At 46.6% G+C, this 11,192-nt stretch overlaps 1 protein-coding gene across 1 annotated transcript in view; it reads right to left on the minus strand.

Moving 5' to 3' along the window:
- The window catches only part of MEX3C (mex-3 RNA binding family member C), a 37,555-nt gene extending 26,765 nt beyond the window's left edge, over positions 1-10,790 (minus strand). The window contains exon 1 of the mRNA XM_084629331.1: positions 9,967-10,790. Within this exon, the coding sequence (XP_084485457.1) occupies positions 9,967-10,648 (682 nt within the window). The 5' untranslated portion in view covers positions 10,649-10,790. The remainder of the gene's footprint in view (positions 1-9,966) is intronic.
- Between the last annotated feature and the right edge of the window lie 402 nt (positions 10,791-11,192).

Below are 11,192 nucleotides of genomic sequence, written 5' to 3' on the forward strand. Positions count from 1 at the left end.
CCTGCTCCCACTACTATGGCAGCAGGTTCTGCGGGACCCCAGTCCCAACAAAGGGCTCTACCATAAAGGCAAGCAACACTAGAGAAAAGTAAGTTATTGAATGGTACAAAAGTGTAAGTGGAGCTCTGGAGGGACTGTTCCAAGTAGGAGAAAGACAGACAGACAATGTATGGGCCTCGCATGTTAAAGTTAAAATAACTTGATAAAGAGGACATTCTGGTCCCTCCGCTCATTAAGTTACCACTTCAATCAGAATTAAGTGTTTAATTACACTGCATTATCTGGAGTCTTTTTACTGACCTGTGGAACATTTCTATACTGACTCATTCTTTACATAGCTATTTACAACACTTTCATTATAAATTTAGTCACGCTTAGTTGTTTCCTTTTTATAAACGCACCGATGTGCGCTCTTTTGGCCTTTGGCTTTATATTTGACTACTTTCAGTACGAGCCAAAAATGCACGCGGCCAAAGGGTTTTATCCAAGATTTTAGATTGTAAGCTGTTTGGGACAGGGCTTTTCTTTATGTGCGTATAGTACCTACTGCCAGGAGTCCTGGCCTTAGTTGGGGCCTACAAATAAATAAGGGATCTATAGTGCTGAACTCCTGACTGGTTGTGATGACAACTGAAAGCACTCAGGTTTTTGTAGGATCAGGAATCCTTCAACTCTTAAAATGGATTTATGAAGGCTCCTTGCAAAACATCCAAGTAAAAAATTTGGCCCGGGAGGGGGGAGAAACTGGACAATGGAGAAATCACTCAAATTAAATGTGATTTACCATGGTAACTGGGGTTCTTAAAGAATTTTGCTTCTGTGGGTTCACAGTGGTGGGATATGGCCCCATCTCTACTCCTGTCAAACCTGTGGTGTCTGCACAAGTGCCCTCTCATAGCACTGAGCAGCTGGGGTAAGATTATGTAATGGTTGTGTTGCCCCAACCACTCTAGCAAGACTAAAGAATACAGAAGACATGATGGGACTAGATAGAGGCAACACTCCGAGAGCCACTAATTAAGAATAACAGATTCTTTGAAGGAGACTATTTTCCCCATAGGAAGTCTAGCACAGAGTACAATTCTAGCAATTCAGGAAGGTGGGCTGACAAGTTCTAGTTTACACAAAGATAATAGAACTGCTCTCTGAAAGTGGGCTCAAGTCAGGAGAGTAATGCTGTGTAAGTCTGTATACAAAACAGGTAACAGCCCAACAGACTGCTATGATAGACATGTTATGAGGTGGGCGTTCAATACTGCCTTGCCCTAGAAGTGTAAATTCAAATGTCATGAGGTAGACACCCAAGCCCAAAGCATAGTCTAGTCCTATACAGGGACTGACTGAATGAAGTGTAAAGAAAACTGCTATGCCCTTTAGACAGAGACAGTCTTGTGGATTTCCTCACTGACTTAGTCAAATAAAAACTCAAAAACCTTTTGACATCTGGGGCATATGTAGAGTCATTTCCTTTATGTGAGAATGAAATTTTGGAAACTCCACAAGATCAATGGTCTGATTCAGGTAATATTTCATAAAACAAGGATGGTCATTGAGGCACTAGCCTGGGACTATGAATTGAACTTGGTCTCCTCAGCTCTGCCACAGACTGTGTGACCCTGAACAAGTAATTTAACCTGTGCTTCAGTAAAATGGGGGTAATAGTACCTGCCCACCTCAAAAGGAGTGCTGTCAGAAGAACAAGTGCCTAAACAGAATTCAAACACCACACCTGGGATAAATCGGGGATGAGGAAAGTCTGCAACTCATTCTTCTCAAGTGAAAGTGCAAATGAAAATAGAGGTAGAATGATAAATATTCACCTACAAGGTAAACACCTGAACTGGCACCCATCAACCTTGTCAGCACCAGCTGGGGTCCCATTGTATAACAGATTCTTTGACCAATGGGAAGACTAGATCTCTACAGTCATCCCACCACCAAAGATGCCTGAAAACAGAGCTGTCCACTGGCAGATGATATGCTGAAGTGAGAGATAGCCTTTTGTAGTCTTACCTCAAGGGTGAGACTTTCAAATCCATTAAGTTGTCCATAATACTGGATATGGAGGTAGAACGTAGATAAGGGTCTATTTAGAAAAAGCTTTTCCATTTCTAAGTGTAAAAACTTCAATGAAGATTATTTTCTAGACTACAGCAGAATTTTCTGCACTTTTATAAGACATGTCAGGTCAGAAGTAATTACATGTCCCATGATTCAAACAGCAAGACAAAGCAATTCCAGACTGGGATGGAAGGCAAGACAGCAGGTCTGAAGATAATGGTAAGTAATACTGAGGCTCCACAAAAATATCTGTAATAATTACATTTGGTCCATGTTGCAGCAACCAGTATAACTCAGGCTCAGCCTATCTTTATGACCAGTGGTGGAATAAACAGACAATCAGCTAAGGACATGCACTGAGGCTCATCACAAAGAGGGCTATGATGCACGGCCCTATTTCTTGAACAGTTGGCCCATCTGTTTAATCCATCAACTGTGATGTTCCTGAAGCCTATGAATGGCTACTGTGTTCTCTTTGCCTTCCAGACTGAGAAATAGGGGATGTCAGCAATCCCATAAAACCAGTGTCTCCTGTTAGAGTTGCACCTCCTTTTTTGTTCATGTAATATACAGTGGTAGTTCTATTTGTTAGCATTTGAACAATGCAGCCATTGTTCAGCGGCAGAGATTTGAGAGTTCACTTTATAACTTGCAGCTCCTGGACACTGTGGAACTTAGCCTCCCACACATTCCACCAACCCTAAATGGTCAGCCTCCGGTGATGGGATCCTCAACCAAGAAACATCTGTTAAAATTACAATAGTTGGGGATGGAATACCGAAACACTCAGCTTGGAGACAAACTGAAGAATAATCAACATAGCTCCAATGTCATCCATATTTGGAGTGAAATTTATTGCTAACTAACCCTGCAAACTTGAAATAAGATTTAATAAAGGTGTCTCACATGAGGAAGGGCCATCTACTCCATTAGTCTGAGGTAAGAGCTCACTGATTTTAGATTAAGCTCTCAGTGGAAGATACATTCAGGGACACCTAAGCTTTATTCTGGAAGAAATGTCTTGGCCCTAGGGTGGTCCATGCTAGCCCTTCTGAAAAGTTATTTGGGTAGGTACAGGGCCCCATTCAACTATCAATACGTTATAAATCTGCAGACTGCAACAGTCTGCAAGTCTCGAGAGGAGACGAGTGGCAACCAGCGCGAGGCACTCTGAAAACACCTTTGGCCCAAAAGAAAAGCCAGATAGCAACACCTTTTATTATTTGTATTACTGTAGCACCAAGGAGCCCTACTCGCAGACCAGGACCCCACTGTACAGCGCCTAGCACCAACAGAACAAAGATAGTCTCTGCCCCAAAAAACTTGCAATCTATTTATAAAGATCATCTTCCACATAAAAATGAAGGTATTTTCTGTGAGTCACTCCAATAACTATATGAAAGTAGGCACCTTTAAGCCAAGAGCGTTAATTTAATCTGGAGGGAAAAGGTAGGAAACAATGGAAGTTAACCTGAACTGCCTAATGAAGTAGGTCAGTTTTTGGAGGCCAACTGTGGGAAGAAGACCGTCTCAATATGCACCCGATTGCCCAAGCAAGAAAACCGAGACACCTCCCATGTATCCCTTTAGGTCAGAAGGCCCAACTGTCAAAACTGTCAGCTGTCCTCCCAACAGCCATGACAGTACTGATATGTTTTCAATTCAAACCCCTATAATACATAACTTCCAAGTTGTCAGTGCCAAAAAAGGGATACTGCCTCTTACATTTGAGGGCAGCAGAGGTTCCTGGCAGGTTTACTGCCTAGGACACAGAGCCTCATATGAAACAGCAGTAGCATATGTTTTGTACCATTACCCTAGGAGATTAAAGTATGAAGGTGTAATGTATTATGAATTCAGGAAAAGTATATGCATGGAAAAAATATGGACGGTTAAATACGTGGATAGACAGAGGATATTTGGGGAGAGCTTCCTTTTAAAGAAATATCTGAAACTTGAAATGAAGTTGAATTTTTAATGTCCTGGACTTTTAACTTTCAGGTTTAAAAAAAAAAAAAAAAAAAAAACACCAACCCTGAAGCTTCCAAGACCCATCAAGATTTTTTTTTCAGTTGCTGATAAGTTTACAACCCAATGCCAATTTAAAAGGTTTATGGAATCCCCTGCCCCCCCCACCATCCTCTTTTTCATTTGCACCTGGGAACTGGCCCTTGACCTTTCATCTCAATTCTTACAAAACAGGTTTTAAAAAGAGAGACACCTTGCTGATCCTGCTGGAACACTGCATCTGGGGTCAGGGTCTTGCTCAGATTGTAAAGTCCATATCATCTGGGGAAACTTTCAAGATCTGGTAGTTTTGCTGATGCAGCTTATGAAATAGTTTCCCCCAGGACCAGTTAGTCCAATGTGGTTTAGAAGTACATTAGTCTGGACTTATATAGATGTTCACACATGAAAATCCACAAGATCTTTGGCAAGGAAAATCTGTACTCTTCAGGTGAGAGTTGGATGGGAAGATCTAGATGACTGTGAAAAAACATTACAATATGTTAACTACTGCAGGTGGTAAAAATGGTTCCCACTCTAACAGTGGCAACAGTTTGTTTTTAAAGCAGTAGCAGTTATGTTATTTACTTTGTCTTCACTACAGCTTTCTATCAGGGGAAGTGTATCCATGGTAGCAACAGTAGGAAGTTTTTGGAGATAAATAAGTCTACTGTAGACAAAACTTCTGTGGCTTATTTTTCCTCCTCAAACTCCTGTATGTCTGGAATGCTTCATCCAATCTCCTTCAACCACTGCCCCCTAAACTACATTTTTGTCCTGTTTTTGTTTTTTAAATTCCCACTTCTATTAGCAATGTTGGGGGCCCAAGAAGGCAGCCCAAGTCAATGGTTTTCTGAGTTTGGCTACAGACTTATGTGACCTTGTTCAAGTTATTTAACCCAACCTTTGTCAAGCCAGTCAGCAGCTTGCTATCCCCCTTTCCTTTCTGCCAGTGCTCAAAAGGCCTCTCTACACTGTGGAAAACTTATGGGTTTCAGAATTTATAAGGAAAATTCTGCATGAATTGTTTTGGAAAAAATGCATGAATTCATTGGAACAAATGGTTTATACCTTCCTCCAAGTGTTTTCCAATGGGACGTGAATGCTTGCAGCAGGAAGACTAGGACTGAAACGTATATGGCTATGTCACTAAGGCCACATTTAAACTAGGGGTGCTAGAGAGGCATAGTATGGTGCCATAGCTATGCTGCTGTAACCCCGTTGTGCAGATACAAACTACAACAACTGGAGGGGTTCTTCTGTCACTGTACAAACACCGGCTCCCTGAGCTATGGGAGCTAGGTTGACTTAAATGTTCTTCCACCAACCCAGCTGCATCCACACCAGGGATTAGATTGGTTTAAACTATGGTGCTCAGCGGTGTTGATTTTTCAAGCCCCAAGTACAGTAGCTATCTTGACCTGTTTTAAGTATAGACCAGGCCTGAAGTAGCAACCCTCAGTGAAGCGTTGTCTACATGAGAAGTGAACATTTGCAATTTACACATCAACAGAACTTCTGTAATTTGCACTAGTGCAGGGTGTCCACACTATGCATCCTCGCTAGTGTAAACTTGCTGAATATATCCACACAACACAGCTCCTTCAGCTTGGATTACACTTTAAAATTAGGTCAACATAGCTACAGCATTCAGAGGTGTGAATGCACACCCGAGTGCCACTGCTAAGCCAGCCTAACCCCTGGTGTAGACCAAGCAAAGTTGACAGAAGAATGCTTCAGTTAACTTGGCTCCCGTTGCTCAGGAAAGTGGAGTTCTTACAGTGATGAAAAAATCCCTCCCATCGCTGTAGTTCCTTATCAGCGCTACAGAGTTACAGCAGCATAGCTATGGAGCTGTACTGATGCCGCTACGCTGCTCCTAACAGGGACATGGCCTCCAACTGCTCCAGTATCTATGTCAGTTCCCAGCACAAGTCCCCAAAGTGGGAGTAGCAATCCAGAAGGATAAGTGCTGTATCAATATTTTGAAGTACTGCATAAGTTGTATTTATATATTAAAAATGCTAAGTATTTTGTAAATTTAAATATAACTGGCAAACAGAAGTCAGCTTACACCTTTTTTGCTTTGTTATGGTATATAAAGAATGCTAGCAGTCCATTCCCCTGCCCCCTGTTAAAAATTCAGCTTGGCTAAAGAACTTTTTTGTTAAGTTCCAATCACCCTAACTCTTCTTTTCAAATACACACAATAAACATGCTCTTCAGACCCCTGCGAGTCCTCCAGGAAAACTCGCACCAGATTTGACATTCCTGATATTTCAGCAATTAAACCATCAGGGAACATATTAAGAGAACACCTTCCGGGTTCTCTTTGTACATAAGAGAACAAAAAATGCAAAGGGACACAAATCCAATTGTTCTAAGCTCATTCACAGGTCACCTTTAAATTGCATCAGCACTGCATAAAAATATTCTTTTTATTAAACAAAAATATTATAGAAACAGGAGATCCATGCACAGTGTTATAGAAGCCGTATTAGTTCAAAACCAGAATGCAACCAGATGATGTTCAGGAGATATGATGGGATAACCACATTCTATGGTGTAGCTGCAATGTCCTTACTGGAATGGACACAAGGCAGGCAGAATTTAGAATCAAAATTCTCTAGTACAGCGGTTCCCAAACTGTTGTGCGTGAGCTTGATGGTCTATCCATTCACCTCAACACACTTTTTTAAGAAGGCAGTACATGAACAAATCAAGTTTGGGATCACTGCTCTATCAATACATGGCTAGACTGTGTCTGTGTATGAGAACGGTTCTATTCAATAAACAGGTATTTCTAAATACAAACTTTGAAGATTCCTTTGATAAGTATACCACTTCTATACCAACTATTTGTTTAGCTATCTGAAGTATAGACTTCCTTTAATGAGTTGCCAATACATTTTTAAGAAAACCAATGCTTTTATGCCAGTGTTTTTGGTAACAAAAAATAGTAATGAAAATCCTGAGTTCTCTCTTCTGCTACTTGTCCTTTTCTGAAGCCATCATTCTGTTTTTGGCAAGATCTTTTCCACAGCAACTAAGTGTTATCACAAACTAAAAAGTATGATGTCAGCTGAGGAGCAAAAGGAGGCAGAGCAGATGAACACTTCAGGAACAAAGATCCTGTTTTCATGCAAACTCCATTGTGAGAGTCATTTAAAACAAAAAAAAGTACTGAAGAATACACTACAAGGAACAATCCTAAACTGGTGAAGAATAGACTGGATGGCCTAATGAGTCTCTCACATCTAATTTTTATGATTCTCTTAAAGAGGAAGAGAAATACAGAAAACAACATTTTTCAATTATGCGTGACCAAGTTTTTAGTCACTAGTGTTTATTTCCTGGAAAAGCATTTTCACTTCTTAATACTGAATACTTGTTGCTCTCTCTTGGACAGGCTTTTAAAGAAAGGGTCTCAGATCTGTGTATTCGACCCTGTTGCATGGGGAAGCAAGGGACATATTCCTACTCTAATAATCTGTAAACATTTGATTTTGAAGTTTGTTAAATGAACACTTCAACTACTTATACAACAGAAATGATTAAATAAAAAAGGTATTTGCGTATAGGCTTTTCATGAACAAATAAAGAGAAAATCCTTGACCTGAGCAGCTTACAGTCCAAACAGGTAACAGACAAAGGATGGGGGAAAGTAAACCCAGTGAATGAACGGTGTTTAGAATGCATCTTTTTAGCTCCACTTATTTTGTATTATTTTAACTCACCCTTTGACTCAAACAGCAAATGTAAATAAAGTGATATAAAAAGGGAAATGGAACAGAGTGCTTCTGTTTAGGCACCTGTGTTTGATCATTTAGGCCATCCCCCTTTACAAATTAAAAAAATGCTTTTAATTTTCTTACCAGAAACACTTGTGCATGAAATGATCTTACCAACACCCCCATCTTTCTCTCACCCTGATACCACAAGAAAGTGACAATACTGAATCTGTGACATCACAAGCATGACCTTATCACGAAAGCATGATTTGAAAAACAAACATGTGACTTTGCAGTAAGATCAACAGGAAGCAAAAACTGGAGTGTGAGGACAAGAACACGTAGTCAAACATGCAACAGTTAAAAATAGCAACAAGGGAAATAACACATTTATTCCCCCCCATTAAGTTTGCTCATGGTGGAAGTCTCATCTTATTTGTCTGAATGAGCATGAATGGAAGTTTGTCATAATAAAGGACTAAGCATGCAATTCTGCAAACATTCAGACAAGTGACTATCGTCATTCACATACCCACAGAAGCCAATGCGACTACTCACATGCATGTGTTTGCAGAAACTGGCCAAAAGTTAGTAAATTTCAAACTCAATTTTACCACAAATTGTATTTTAAAAAACCCCCACAACACTGAAAGCAAAACAAACTATTTTTACTCAAGCAGATTATATTGAAATGTATGGTTTAACGTTTCACACACACAAACAAGTAATCACCACTAAATGTAGGAGCCTGAACTATTCTTGCACTCAGCTCTTTATGCAGGCTTCCCAGGCCATTCCAGTCTCATGTTCTATTACACGCAAGGGCCTGTTCCCAGCAGCCCCAAGCCCCGGTTATTGTATCCCCAGACAAAAAGACAGATTGGGGGAGTTAGTTTAAGGGACTGGTTGGAGAATTTATTCCACTGACTGAGAATGAAGAGAGGCATCCATTCAGCTCATTCATGCCATTATGCAAACCTGAATAGCTGCAGCTACTAAAACTGAAAAAACCTTATCAAGTTTAACCAAGCAGTCTTTGATTCTAACAGCCTGCCCAGAAGAAGAGATTACAGCCCTATCCCTTCACAACACTACTGCTGTCTCCCTACAGTGGCTTGTGCTGGTTTATGCTCCAGCAGTTGTCCATCTCCTCTCCCCTGAGATAAGCTATACTATACCCCTCCATGTCTAGTTAGTCTGTTAAGCAGACTCCAGTTTCCCATTTTAGCAGAGCTGTCCTGGGCCAGCTCAGTTCTGCCATCCTGCCCCACTGGTGCACCTAGGCTTCAGGCCATTTAACTGGTAAATTTCACTTCCCCAGAGTCCTATCCCTTTTAGTATAAATACTCACCACCACCTCGCCTGACCCGGTGATAGCTGATTGCAGCGACTCTGGCATTCTGCAAGCTTCCCCACCCCAGGCACTACTGCCCATTGCCCTGGCAGAACTTGCCCTACCAACCTGCTGCTCATCCCCCACAGAGCTCATCCCACCCAACTCCCAGCCAGAACTGTGGCCCAGTCCCAACCCCTGCTCAGCTCATCCATCTGCCATGTTATTGCCTATTCTCCTGGCAAGGCTCAACCCTCACCCTGCTTCTGCTCTGGGGATATCAAGTCTCCTGGCCAAGGTTCACACCAACACACGCCCCCTCTTCAGGGGCTGGTCGCCAGCCATCTTCCGCGGAAAGCCCCCCCACCTCCCAGCAGATCCTCAAATCGGCACCCACCTGGCTGGGGCGCCCCCTCCCGCCCTCCAACCGCAGACCCAGAGTCCCCCCCCCTTGTAACATCCTCCCACGGCCCCCTGCCAGGCTGCCCACACCCCCACCCATGGCGAACACCCTCAGGGGGCTTGCCCGGGATTACCCCACCCCCAGGGAGCCTGCCCGAGCCCTCCCCAACTTCTCCGTCCCAGGCACCTCACCGGGGCCTCCCTGCCCCTGTCGGGCCACAGCCTCACCGCCGAGGCTTAGTCGGGCCTTCTCTCGCACAGCCGGGCCGGCGGCCTCCCCCCTCGCCGGCGGCCCTCTCCGCCCCCCGCAATCCGACCAAGCGGGAAGGCCTCACCCCTCGCCCGCCTCTCTCTCCTGCTGGCCTCGCCCAGGCCCAGGCCCCGTCCCCGCTCCCCTCGGGCACGACTCCCCCTTGCGCGGGCGGGACTCACCCTGACGGCCGACGATCTCGGCCACATGCTCGGAGCTGGGCACCGGGACGCACTCGGTGGTGTTGACGCTCTTCCTCCGCAGCAGCGCCGCCTGCTCCCCGTTCAGAGCCGGGGCCGCCGCCGGCCCCCCGCCTAGGCCGCCGCCGTAGGCGTGGGACAGCATCGCCGCCATCATGCCCTGGGGATCGTCCGCCCCGTACAGCACCCCGGCCACCGCCGTCTCCTGGGCATCGAAGGCGGCGGCGGGGGACAGCAGCACGGAGCCGAGCCCGGGCAGGAGCGGGTGAGGCGGCGGCGGCCCCCCCGGCGGCAGCTGTGAGGGCGAGGAAGAGGAGGACGAGGAGAGCAGCAGCGAGGCCGGGTCCTCCTCCTCCTCCTCCTCCTCCGCCGCTAGCAGCTCCTCCTCCAGCTCCAGGTCCCCTTCGTCCTCGACCTCCTCCGCCCCGTCGGGCCCCGGCTCAGGCAGCGGGGGCAGCCCCGCCAGCCGCTCCCGGGCCTGCTGCCGGGCGGCCGCCTCCCCGCTGCCCGCTAGGCCGCGATCGTGGAGGCCCAGCCCGGCCAGGCACTCCCGCAGGAGCAGAGTGTCCGGCTGCTGGAGCAGCAGCAGCGGCGGCGGGGGCAGACGCTGGGCCTCGGCGGGCTCCTCCTGGGGGCAGGCGGCGGCGGCACTGCCGCTCGGCATGGCCGGGAGCGGGGGCGGGGGGCTCGGCTAGGTCCGGGTCCTGCTGCCGCCGCCGCGGAGCCTAGAGGGGCAGCGTCCCCTCCATGCCGCTGCCGGGGACACCGAGTGACGCGGGGCACCGGGCGCGGCCTGGGCGCTGCTGCCGCCGCCGCGCTCAGCGCTTCTTTTGTTCCATCGCTTCCCACTCCAGAAAGAGCCGCAGGCGGCGGCGAAGGCAGCTGCAGCCCCGCCCCGCCCCGCTCTCCCCGCCGAGCGATTGGACGGTGGAGCCGGTGCCAGGGCAGGCCTGGGAGAGGAGGAAAGCGCCCTCCCCCGCGGTCCCCGAGCAGGAGCAGGCGCTGATTGTTGGGGCGGCCCAGCGCTTATTGTGACGGCAACGGGGCCGGGCTGGGTCCCCCTTCCTCCGCCGCCGGCCTGGGTCAGGTCAGGGCGGCCCCGCAGGCGGCGGCGGCGGCGGCTCTGCTGCCAGGGGCCGAGGCATCGGGGCTGGCGCAGAGAAAGGCGCGGGGAGCGGCCACAGAAGAGGTGCGGGCGCCTGAGCATG

This window comes from Lepidochelys olivacea (genome assembly GCF_965140295.1).
Source record: "Lepidochelys olivacea isolate rLepOli2 genome assembly, chromosome: 5".
Taxonomy (NCBI): Eukaryota; Metazoa; Chordata; order Testudines; family Cheloniidae; genus Lepidochelys; species Lepidochelys olivacea.